The sequence below is a fragment of the Taudactylus pleione genome, unplaced genomic scaffold, assembly GCF_031769625.1.
Source record: "Taudactylus pleione unplaced genomic scaffold, aTauple2 ptg000009l, whole genome shotgun sequence".
Lineage (NCBI taxonomy): Eukaryota > Metazoa > Chordata > Amphibia > Anura > Myobatrachidae > Taudactylus > Taudactylus pleione.
This window is the reverse complement of record NW_028284412.1, coordinates 13,875,124-13,888,725: the sequence shown is the minus strand read 5'-3', so window position 1 is coordinate 13,888,725 and position 13,602 is coordinate 13,875,124. Positions and strand designations below refer to the sequence as shown.

Genomic DNA, 13,602 nt, shown 5'->3' with positions numbered 1-13,602 from the left:
ATAAAATCCTGTGAATATATACTTTCATTCTGCTCCTATCCCTACATGAATTTTCCTTTCCTCTTATTGTTATTATTCCATACTGATATCATGTTGGATATCATAAAAAATAAAAAAACAAATAGATAAAGAATAAATAAAATAATTTTTTTTTAAATAAATAAACTTTTCATCTATTCGCTGAATCCCCTTTTTTATTAAAGGTTTTTGTGAATAATATTGATTTGGGTTATTTATAAATATATATGTTTTAGCTTCATCATCATTGATCATAATAATTTTGTTTTTGTACAACAATTTGTAGGAATTATGGCCCTGATTCAGAGCCGGACGCTCTGACCAGAGCGCTCGCTTTGAATCAGGGCCCACCTCCATTAATATGGAGCGTCCTCCTGGACGCTCGTATAGCTGTGGGTCACCACCCACAACATATACGAGCGTGCAAAATGATGGTCGCGATGGTCTTGACCATCGCGACCATCGAAACTGCGAGTAAAAGCCTGCGGTTGGGTTTCTCAACCGCAAGGCCAGGAGTGATTTTGGCTCTATCAGTGGGGCCGGCTTCAGACGGTAGGCGTTCCCTTGGGAATGCCTCCGTCTGGCAGGCACGCCCCCGGCACGCCCACCAAAGGGGGCGTGCTGTCAGTCACCATCGACAGCACGCCCCCTTTGATGAGACACTCCGAGCGAAGGAAAGTCCTTCGCTCGTCGGGTCTCGCGCATGCGCACGACGGAGCTCCCTCCGTCGTGCGCATGCGCAGTGGGGAACATCAACCCACTTGCGAGCGTACTGCCGCTCACGAGTGGGTCTGAATGACCCCCTATATTTGTTGATGCATATACCTAGTGATTTATGGACTTATTTATTACTTATATAGAGAGGGTCTTTTTAGAAAAAAAATATATATATATACTTTTTTGTAAGTTATTATCTATATAGGTGTGTATTGATGGACATGTGTAGGTTTACACATGTACAGGGATATGCACATATTTGTGCGTATACATAGACATACTTGTCTCCCTATATTTCATATATCTATGGTTATTTTTATTATTTTTTTATAATTATTGAATATGTTTTTTATTAACTGTTTCTCTTTTACTGTTTGGAGAATCCTTACTGATCAATGGTATTGTTTTTAGGGACAATCACTATCAGGGTTCGCAAAATACGCGCTATAGCGCGTTTTTACGCGCTACAGCAACCTGGGGACCCAGTTTTAAAAACTGATCGGGTCCCGCAGGATGCGCTGGCGCTGTGTGTGCTGCAGCCGTCTCACCTGCCAATCCCTGCATGTCTGGCATCTCCCCAGCCAATCCCTGCATGGCGGCGTCCCCTCCGGTCAATCTCCACGCGGTGTCCTCTCCAGCCAATCACCGCGCGGCGTCCCCTCCAGCCAATCACTGCGCGGCGTGTCCTCCAGCCAATCACCGCTCGGCAGACACCACTCCACATCGCTGCACGGTTACATAGGATCTAGCATCAACCGTCGTTGCACCCAGCCAGACATTGTGGATAAGAAGATACTGCCCAAGAGCCGCTACTTAAGGTACCATTCCTACATAAGGGAAGTAGGAGGGTGCATTCGGAGGACTGATAATTGCATCAATTGTACCCCATGTGCTGTCTATCCTTTCCCCCTCCCTACCCTCAGTTCTGCCCCAGCTGCAATGCTAATCCCTCCCTAATCCAAGTAATGCCCCTGTATTACCTTCCCCTAACCCCTCCTTGCCCCCTAGTACTGCCCTAGTTATCTACCCTTACCCCACCCTAACCCCAGTATTGCCTGCCCCCTGACCTCTTCCTTGTCCCCAGTACTGCCCTAGCTGCTAACAACTCTTTCCCCCTCTACCTCCCATACTGCCCAAGCTGCTATCTACACTTGCCCCCTCCCTAGCCCCCAGTGCTGTTCCAGCTGCTATCCTGACCCGACACTTCCCCTAACCCCCTTTGCCACCCCCAGGTACTGTCCTAGCTGCTATCTACCCTTGTCTCCTCCCTACACCCAGCACTGCCTGTCCCTAACCTTCTCCTTGACCCCCAGCACTGTCTCAACAACTGTGTGCATTTACCCCTCCCTGGCCCCAGCCCTGCCTGCCCTTACTCCCCTCTAGCTGCAGCTCTACCCCAACTTCTCCCTGCCTTTACCCCAACCCCCTCTACCCCAACTGCTACATACCCCCCCCAGCACTGTTCCAACTCCTGCCTGCCCACAACCCCAATAATATGTGACGGGACCCAGAAAAAGTGGTGAAGGACCCCAATTTTTTAAAGTGAGGGGTCCCCACAATGTTTTTCGCTCAGCGAAATACATCTTTTCTTTATATTTAAATTTTGTTATATTTAAAGTGTATCTGGTTGTGCAGTATTAGTTTGTGCAATGAAGGGTTAATAGTGTTTTGGTTACGCTCTGCATTATTGTAGTTTTTTACACACAAGTGCATCAAGTTTGACAATTTAATGTGGGGATTAAATAGATCCACCCATTCACCAGTATTACATCCTCTGATGAAATTGCCAGGAGTAAAGAAATGCATTAGGAAACTGCCTGTTCCTCGTTTCTATTGATCATGCCAAAGGTTGCACGGACCGGCTCGGGGAAGCCTGTGGTATTGAATTCCGGTTTATTTACCTTCACGGACAACGCCCGGCAATTGCAGTGTTACATCAGTGGTGGATTTGCTATTTACCAGCGTGTTATCCATTTGCATACAGTTCAGCTCTTTGAGAACACTGCAGGAGTCACAGACCATTCGGCTGACTGGTGCGGCTGTTGTGCACCGCCCCGAGCTAGGTAGAGACGTCGGTCTCAATGTTCTCTGTGGACGGAGCCTCAGCATACAGGACGGACCGGAGTTCCTACGCTGAACACTTCAGCATAGCCTGATTGTCTAATCAACACCATCTAAAAGTGGTAAGCTATCCACTATAATTAATACTTGTGACTTTTTCATCATAGTCCACAGTACGGACAAGAAGCATTTGAGTTTTTTACAGTTTCCATGTCTTTATATTATACACTGCAGTGATCAAATAGCTTGATTATACCATCTATCTGTGGCTACTCATATGGAACACTGGGCCTGATTCAGACCCGCTCGCAAGCGCTGAGCGCTCGCAAGCGGGTCGATGTTGGCCCAGTGCGCATGCACACGACGGAGGCGGCTCCGTCGTGCGCATGTGCGAGACCCAGATAGCGATGGGCAAGCCATCGCTATGGGTCTCGCTACAAAGGGGGCGTGCTGTCGATTGTGAGTGACAGCACGCCCCCTTTGGTGGGCGTGCCAGGGGCGTGGCTGGCCAGACGGAGGCGTTCCCATGGGAACGCCTACCGTCTGGGGTTGGCCCCACTGACATCACAAGTGATGTCAGTGGGAATGCTTTTGGCTCTGAAAGAGCATCTTTTTGGCCGCTCGCTATAGCTGTGGGTAGTCAGGAGGCCGCTCTAAAATTAGGAAGGACGGTGATGATTCAGAGCGAGCGCTCTGTCAGAGCGTCCGGCTCTGAATCAGGGCCACTGTCGATTACTGCATATTGCACCCTGATGGAGACATTGTTTCACATTTAAAGTGTCTTTGTATCAATGGAATTTTCTATTTCCCATTTGGTATATTGATAGTAATTAATATATGGAGGACTCTTTATCTATTTTTATTTATTTTTGGATCGCTCTACAAGTCACTGGGAATAATCTTACAGTTTTTATATAAGAATTATTGTCTGTGTAGGCTGAATTACACCTATCCTGTTTTTTTATATTAATACTTTATTTATTTTATGTCATAAAATTATTTTTTTATACAGATACAGGTTGAATAAATATTTCTATATTTACATCATTTCTACATTATTCTTGTGATTGATATAGCGCAGTTCCTGGTTCATATATATTTTTTGTTGCTTATTTCTATTGAGGAACTACAGTTCCTCAGGAACAGCTGCTTAATCAACCTCAATATTCTCACTCTTCAGTTCCCTCTGAACTAACTAGCGCCGACTGGTTTCTAACTGCTCTGTGTTCATTCTGCACAGGATGCGCCTCGGGTTTATTCTCCTCATGAGACCTTTATCTTCATACGCTGTCTGCGGGGCCATCCACATGTTATGCGCTGACACTTTTCTGTTAATTATGGAATGCATATTAAGCACTTTAATCCTATGGTTCCCATGGCTCTATCTAGGTTATCAGGATTCGTATACTCATCTGGGTTACTTTTAATCTTCCACACTTTATTACACTTGAGCTGCATTTCCATGGCAAACTTTCATGTGGCATAATTCTCTAAACTTCTCAACTTTATGAAGGTCATACTGGCTGCTGCAATGTGCATTCTGTGTGCTGATCCACAAGCAAGACTTTACTGTATACTTCACCTGGGCCCATAACCTGTTGATATGTCCTTTTAGTATAGAACCTAGGAGGCTAACAATAGGCACCAGTGGAATTGTGAAACTGAGTTTAAGCAACACAGTGATCCTTAACCAGGCTTGCAGGTTTACTGAGGAACAGCTGTAAAAGTGGTAACAGTGGTAACATACACAACAGTGTTGTAACTTTGCAGTGGTGGTGATAGCAGTGGTAATAGGTACTCACACCCTTAAGGGTCCATGCAGCACTGCAACACTCAACACAGTAAAGATGGTTAGGTGCATGTGCAGTAACACACCTGGCACCCATCTCTGTAAAAGTGCTTGGTCGAATTCACTATAAGGTGATAGGAGACCACGCAGGAACACACTCCTCTCCAAAATAAACATGCCGCTTGACCATCAAAAATTTAGTTTACTGACATAAAATGACCACAAAAGATGTGAGTGAGCATTAGAACCAATCCCAGGGAGCAATGGTTTAGGTCTGTGAATGGTCCTCTCACTCCTCCACCCATTCCCAGTTTTAATGTCTGTAAGAGGAGCCACAGAAAAAAATGGCTGAATGGAGCAGCATTCTATTATTTGGATTTATTTCCATATGTGATATATGGACTATGGTGCAAATCTGGATATCACTAATATATACTGTACAAGCTAATTAATAATATACTGTATTAATCATAATTCTTAATAGGTGTATAAAAATTTTACATTGATCATTTGTCTATGTGTGTTGGTTCTCTCTCATCTTCCCACTTTACTAGTAATCATACTGCCATTCAAGGCTTTATGTGACCTTGGGAATTAAGCCTATTAATTATACAGTAATTTGCAGATATGTGTTTTCCTATTCTCTGACTAGTGGTCCCCTCTCTGCAGTCCTGAATAGTAACAACCAGCGCCAAACTAGTTTTTATAGTTAAAGGAGACAGGAAAGAGGTGGAGCTCAGACTATGTCTGTGCTAGTGTTCATCTGTGTATATGTCAATTTGTGACATTCATTATTTTATTATTCTTATACAAAATATTATTACATATAATATTATTAAGTATTATACAGCTTCATAATAATCTCACAATATATATTTCTTAATTAAAAAATAAAGATATACGTTTGTTAGGAAACAATGGGTTTTGCTCACCTCCAAAGTCTGGCCGCAGGCGGATGTCATATCCCTTCAATAATTTGTCCACAGTTTTCTTCACCACTGAGATATTCCCAGAATGTGGGCTGAAATGTAAAATAAAAATATATAAAGAAAGGTCAAACCATATGGGTTCATGGAAGTATTTTTACAACAGTAGCGATATGCTGTACATATTTTATCACCATTTAGATCATGGAAGCTTTCTCTGTAATAGACAAATGCTACATTATATGGGAAATTCAATTAAGTCCTAGATTCTGTTTGTACTATAACACAGTTTATCTACGCAGGACAACCTCACTCAGCTTAGATTGCACACCATTGAGATACAAGCAAAAATGTGCAAGGTTCCCCCCTTCCCCCAAAATGAACCACAATTTGTCCAGTTGCATATCATGTGAGAGTACGATGGTACCTCATGTCTATGTATCTGTAAGCAAAGTTGTATAATAGTGCAAATACAGTCTTCATATAGTGGGAAACCACTAACAGGGGCCTATTTATCAATTATTATTTGCATGACACTGTATCCCTGAAAATACCCCTTTTTTGGGGTAAACGCAAAAAATAAGTATCCTCCCCAAATGTAAATATAGAGGACCGCAGCAGATATAGAAGATATCTGCGGCAGACTCCCATGTTCAGTCGTATAATCAGCCCCCCATATAAACCTCTGGGAGCTGCTTTCCGTCCCAATCTAGCAAGCTGACCGGTAGCTAACGCCATCTAATGATAGCTTTATCCATTATAGCCTATGGGCTACTTTATGCAATAGATACCGGGAGAGGGAACTGTATGACCCCTCTCGGCACTCTCTACTTGCACATGTGTTGTCAGCAGGGGTGAGGCGAGAGTGGTTCCGGTGGAGCGTGAGCTCCGGGCGCCAAAATAGACAGAGGGCACCATCCAGAGTTCTGGAATTCATGGGGCACTGCACAGTATGACAGCCGTCTGTTAGTTTTATCTCAATTTGTTTGCTCTATATCTTAAATAAGTTACAGATCCGAGATCTGTTTCTACATTTCATGCTCCCTCAAGCTGCCTAGATTGTCTACCCTCCGGCCCTCTCTCCTCTGTGATCATCTTGTCACCTCCCCTTTCCTGTCAGATTGATTACATTCACTTCTTGCCTCTTTAATTCTCTCCGCTCTCTACCCTGTGCTCGGCTCTTTACCCCTGTCCACTTTTTCTTATTGGCTTCTGTCATCTCCCCTCTCTGATCGACTTTGTCCCTCCCCTCTCCTTTCTTATTGGCTTCTGTCACCACCCCTCTCCTTATTGGCTTCTGTGACCACCCCTCTCCTCTCCTTTTCTTATTGGCTTCTGTGACCACCCCTCTACTCTCCTTTTCTTATTGGCTTCTGTCACCACCCTCTCCTCTCCTTTTTTTATTGACTTCTGTCACTGGCCTTCTCTGATTGGCTTGGCCCCTCTGATCTCCTTTTCTTATGGGCTTCTGTCACTGGTCCTCTCTGATTGGCTTTGCCCCTCTCCTCTCCTTTTCTTATTGGCTTCTGTCACTCTCTGATTGGCTTTGCCCCTCTCCTCTCCTTTTCTTATTGGCTTCTGTCACTGGTCCTCTCTGATTGGCTTTGCCCCTATCCTTTCCTTTTCGTATTGGCCTCTGACACCTCCCCTCTCTTATCAGCACTTTCCTCTCCCCTCTCCTCTTTGATCCCCTCCCTACTTATCTCCTCATTCATTCGTTCATTCATTCATTCACTCATTGTGCTTCAATGGACTTAATAGTTACACATCTGAGGTAAAATCCTAAACTTCAATTATAAGGTACGAGTTTAAAAAGAGTCACTGCTTTGCTATTTAAAGTAATGAGATATTCCCAGGCATGACCACACAATGTTATTTGAAAGGTCTTTTAAAAAATATTAGGGGATAATGTTGGTAGACAGAGCATTAATATAGGTGCAATGTAAATTTGCAAAGTGGGAGCATATCTAAGAAGGAAGCTTCTGATAGGTGTTCCCACTCCAGTGATAGCTGCTCAGGGCGTAATTGCAGTAATAAGCTGTGCACCCTGTGGAATTTCACTCTAGCACATGTATTCTGTCAGTTTAAGTTAAATGATCAGAAAATATAATACAATCTCCTCTATTGACTAATAACAATGATTCAAAGGAGGTAAAACTCAGATCCTAGATGCTATACATAAATAAAGCAGTGCCAAATGTCAGATAGTGCAACACCGAAGCATTCTATTCCCCCAATGGAACCTCAATGTCCAGCGTGATACTGCCACTGTTTGCTGTTTTTCTCTTCATTTCAGTATTACCCCGCAGGCTGGCCATACTACAACTGGCACAGTTCAGTACAGGGTGGAGAGGCGATATGACATATACTTTCTCCGGACGCCATGGTTCCACACTACTCCTCTGGTGGCATGTACAGTAGTGTGCGCGGCTCCCAAAGGATGAGTGAAGGGATTGCTAATGCGATCCATTCACGTTTTACACACCCAGGGCCACAAGGCCGCCATCAGGGGGGACTGCTGGGCCTAGAGTCCCGGGCCTGGAGAGAGCAGAGACAGAGGGGGGCCAGGCTGGCTGCGGTGCTGAGTACTGATAGTGCCTGCTGCATTACAATTACAAATACGGTCCCGGCCGCGAGCCAGCCGGAGGTCGCGGACCGGCAGCCAATCAGGAGCGTCGGCCAGTCTGCGAGCTTTGATTGATGGTGCCCGGCACCATCCAATCGACTCGGGCCCAGCGCCTGGTGAAATACCGGTGGGTGCAGCAACACAGTTGTTCCAGAAATAGTGCCACTCTCTAATCTACATGTATGATCCTGATATGCCGTCAGCGCTGATTCCAAGTGCAAACCTGGTAATACTGTACATAGTGCCTGACCATGCTCTGTGCTCCCCCTCCTGTTCCAGCCAGTCCTCCCTATCCTGTCCTCCCCTCTCTGCCCTGAGCCTCCCCAGCTAGTCCAGCCAGCCTTCCCTGCCCGTCTCTTAGTCTAGACAGCATTCCCTGTCATGCCCCACTCCCCAGTCCAGACAGCCCTCCCTGTCCTGTCCCCCCTCTCTGCCATGATCCTCCCCCCTAGTCCCGCCAGCCGTCACTGTCCTGCCCCCCCTCTCAGCCATGAGCCTCCCCTCCTCCCCCCAGTAAAGTCAGCCTTTTCTGGCTTTTTTTATGTGGGTCGAGCTTTTTCAATGTATTTTATGTGGTTATGGCTTATTTATATATATAAAACCATCCCCTCCCACCCCCCCGGGGGGGCCCTGTCTACTTTGTCAGTACCGCCCCACAATTTCTGATGGCAGCCCTGCAGGGCCATAACGCAAGTGGTGCGGCTGCACAGAGTGAAGAGCCCTGTAGGTGGCACCACCACTCACCCATGGTCCCTGTATCTGGGTAGCAGGGTGCCTGTAACAGAACCCCTGTCCCTGCTGGTGTATTTTATTACATTTGGGTGCTCATTAATTCTCATTACTGAGAAGAGCAGCGATAAGAAATTATTATTGTCGGGTCTAGTACCCAATAATTAATAAATATGCCCCTAAATCTCTTGTTTAATCAGTTAATTCCACCTAATTATTTTGCTTATATATTTCATTTCCCTATCATGCAGTCTTTTTCTTCTGTTGACCACCATGTGAGTAGGAGGTTTATTTATACTGCAACTGAGTCACTAGTTACTGTGAAAACCTACATAGTAGGATTAGGAATCGGTATATATGACCGCCGGCTTCCTGACTACATAGTAGGATTACCTGAATTGTGTTACAGGGTGAAATGAAATATAAGACAACCAGAACTGACAGTTGTAAGTTTATAACAAAACATATCTAAAAAACCTATCATTACAGATATATTTAATAAATATATAAGATCTTTTTACTAATAATTTTTGTCTATGCATATATAAAGACATTTCATTTGACATGATTTTACATATAGTTGCAAAAATTATTTGTTTTTACTTATTAGATGTACATATATTCATATAATTATTTTTTACTTATGCATTAATGGCAAGTACCAAAACCTATGAATGTATTTAACATCTCTAAATGTACATGTTTCATATTCTTTGTGCACATATTTTAAATTCAGGCTTTAATTATCATTTAGCATTGTAAATATAATTTAATATCTAGCTTATTTTAGTAAAGTGTCTTGTTAATAAGGAACAGTTTACACTATTATCGCACATGTTCCCTCTGCTGAGCTCTCACTGCAATTCTCCTTGAACAGTTTACAGGATGACTAAAACCAAAAAGTGCAACATCTGGCAATACAGTATTGAGCTTAAATCTTCCAGGGCACTGAGAAAAGCTGGAATGAGTAGCAATAAACAACATTGCTATGGGTACATTCCTGTCATAATGCTTCTGTGATACTGGCCCAGCTGTGATAGCAATTATTCCCCATCCTGGGTATTAACAACCAGACTTCATGCTAACTCAACAGGCTGCTCCCATCTTCCCTCCTCTCCCCACAGTTTAATCATAATTATGGGACAATGACAACTGACCAGACAGCTAGATGCTGGAAAATAAAACTAACAATAAAACTTCTGAAAACAATCATAAACATATATTACTGAAGTCAGGATAAACCAAAAGCAGAAAACACTGCGCTGTGGGGGGTTTTTTTCCCCCTTTTTTGTTTTATTCTCTAGAATATAATTGAAATGACTGCCACCTACAAAGTCCACAAAAACACCACAACTTTATACATTTCAAACCTTGTCCTCAAATACTCATGCCGTCTTAGACCTTTACCTGTGCATCATCCTTACCCTGATAAACACCTCTCACTGCAGCCTACAAGTTTTCCCTTTGTCGCTACCTACTTATGGTAGGAATTTCCATGCCATGCCCAATCAGACACCACATCAAACCTTAAAATGCTCTCTGAAAATTTATTTTTTAGAGCTTGTAAAACCCATACCTATCTTACTCATACTGGTCCATCCTCACTACTGTCCTCATCTCCACCCTGGGCCACTAGCATCCCTCTTGTCTTACCTGAGCCATTTTCCTACTAGATTATAAGATTTCTCATCACTGTCATATTTAAATTTTTTACATATTATTTCTTTATTACAGTATAAGTCCCCTGGTTATTGGCAAGAAGACAGTAAGATTTAAGTAGCAGAACGTACACTGGTGTTTTTGTTAACTAACTTTTTATAGTATTTATTATTTTTTTGAGGGGGGGTTGTTGGGGGGCGAAAGATTTGTGTAACAGTGCAGTATCCACTTTAACTATGTTGAACAAAAAGTTACAAAGAATACCAGAAGGGTCGATAGCCTGTTGGGTCGTTCTGGTGCTCTGCCCAGCTAACATGCAAATAGACAGTACATATCATAAGGCCATGCCTCATGACTTGCAACATGCCCCTGTGAGGTGTGTCAACTCCATGCCCTAGTGAGGCATGGCCATGCCCCCTTTTCATGCATGAGTGCCAAAGGAGCACAGCACAGTTTGATGCCAGGACTGTAATTACTGCCCCAGCCCGTCCCTAGATGTGTATGTTGGAACTATCTGGCAGAGCCGTAACTAGACATTTTGGTGCCCTGTTCCAAAAAGAGCATTGGCACCCCCCATATTTTAATTAGGGAAAGTGCATGCAGGAAGTCCTGCACCCAGAAAAAGGTGTGTTCCCACAGGGAATGGGTGTGGCTAAACAATGGTACCCCCAATTCAAATTATGCCACACAGTTGAGCCCCTTACACATTATGCAACACACTAATTCCTCTAAGCACCTACAGACTCTAGGTACTACTGCAAATTATAATGATTCTTGCATTAGGAATTGAAAAAGTTGATCTTAGGCTATCCACATGAGACTCCATTTTTTAACAAGATGGTGTATGCCTTTAAAGTTATTCATAAGCATATATATTCTGAAATAGCTAGAGACAGGCTCAGACTCAATAGATTGGAGTATACCAGAGATAACAACATGGGCATACTCCTTAAAGTATGCTTTACTCCTTAGCTTATAGATAAGACATAACAAGGTATGTTTGTATAATTGATGGGCTCTCAGAAATGAGCTGTCTAGAATTAATGAGTGGTTATACTTTGAATAATCACATATGTTACACTATGAAATCATTGTTATAAAACTGTGTGCCTCACAAAAATATAGTCAGAATACTGAACACAGACCTGGTGGTAGTCTTGTGTTATTTCACCTCAGCTGACTAATTGAAGAGCGCTCTACACAGGGGTTCTGACACACATAAAGAGCTCTGGCCCAGTGACTGACCACTGAGGATTCTAGTTTAGATCCATCATATTTGGAGGTTCTTACCGAGATATCCTACACTGATTCAAGGACGGACACAACAGGGGTGACCAGGACAGCGGACTCTGACTTTAACCGTGGTGAATAGTTTTTTCTGCTCAGTTAGAATCCATTGTGAGACCCCCTATGCCTGTCTAAGGGTTCAGCTATGGATATCTATGTGTCTCAGACTCTTGATTTTCTTTTGTTTTGTTTATGAAATTACATGTCTAATGAATCTTTAAAAATGTATACAGGCTATAGTCCTTATAGATTTAAATGTTAGAAATGCAAATGTTTTATTGTCATTCAGCAGTCTGATAATTGGTTTCCCTGGTTGGCAGGAGTATTGCCCCTTGATACACCTTGTGATCTTTTCACTTCCAGAAATATAATAAATAGACATAGAGGTGCCTTTTGTCTTTTGGTAGGTTGCCATATTGACAGAGATTATCTCCAGACTACAGTAGGAGAATTTTGGCATTTGTTACCAGTCAATCTATATCCCAAAGGTACGGTCATAGTGTGCCCAGACCTGCTAAGGAGACCCACCTTAGTTACAGAAAAAATAGAAAGAAATCTGTGTCTGGTTTCATCCCCTGGGTAGGAGTTACCTCACAAAAGAACAAGATTTAATAAATCCACAGGTATGGGTAATACGGACCGTAAGCTCCTGTCCAATTGTCAAACCCCCATGGATATTATGCATACAGTTTTAGGTCCTGGGGTGACAGAAGGGATGTCCAAACTCTTTAAAAATGCTTGCATCCACAGAAATGACACACTTGACCCAATGAAGTTACAACAGATACATAAATCATATGGCCCCTACATAAAGAGTAACAAACTTGAAGGCACACTTTTGAATTAGATAAAATTGTCAGAACAGATCTTGTTGGAGAAAGAGTCACAAGAAATAGAAAAAGAGATGGTTTGTATGCCCCATAGGGATTATTCTGAAGGGACACCTGTAAGGACAGTAGGTCAAGGTTGTTCAGTGGGGAATAATATTGCTAATAAGTGATGGAGTCGCCCCAATAGAAACCATCAAGCATGTAATGACCACAAAGATCAGACTTGTTGGAATTGTGGTGCTCATTGGTCAGTAAGTTGTAGAGCCTGTAGACTAGGGATATCATATACTGAACCCAGAAAAGACACCAGAAGTTGGGATGGGGGTAAGAAATGGATAGACCCCTGTAAGAAAAAATACATGGAAGAAAGATCCTAGGGGATTTGCATGTTATATGAAACACCTGCAAGTCTTTTATACTGCCACATGGTTAGACTTAGAACAAATGACCAAGACCACAATGATCAATTTTGAGGCTGACCAAATAGCAAGACAACCAGCCCAAAGAAGTAATGCTGACATAACTGACCCAGATGATAACCGTAAGAAAGAGGCTATTAGTGTGGATGAATGGGTGTTAAAATGTGAAGCTTATTGTGAAGGCAAAATTAATAATATGCCTGCCCAAGAAATCCCACAAGGACATAATCAATCTGTCACTGATTACTATCAGCAATATAGACATAAACATGAGGATTATGGGGCTAATTTACAAAATGCTAGAGATCTGAGAATGTTAAACATTAATTCCTAAGCGGCTAGAAACCTGATTTACTTAAAGCCCTTAAGGTCAGCCATCCAGAATATGCTGCCTTGACTCCCGATGTACTCCTCACAATTTTAAAGATCCATTGAGGAAGATGAAACAGATAGGCAGAGCAAAAATAAAACCCCACAGCTACAACCTATTTATGTTGTGCAATCAACAGGAAGACAGCAGCAGTTGGTGCCATTTGGGCAA

General features: G+C 42.9%; 1 protein-coding gene across 2 annotated transcripts in view; it reads right to left on the bottom strand.

Moving 5' to 3' along the window:
• Nucleotides 1-13,602, bottom strand: part of LOC148542784 (gamma-aminobutyric acid receptor subunit beta-4) — a 366,337-nt gene that overhangs the window by 188,081 nt on the left and 164,654 nt on the right. The window contains exon 2 of one of the 2 annotated variants that reach the window (XM_088466801.1): nucleotides 5,518-5,606. In XM_088466801.1, coding sequence (XP_088322927.1) covers nucleotides 5,518-5,606 — 89 coding nt within the window. Of the gene's footprint in view, nucleotides 1-5,517; nucleotides 5,607-13,602 lie in introns of those variants that run through there. The other variant, XM_088466809.1, reaches the window with a different exon arrangement.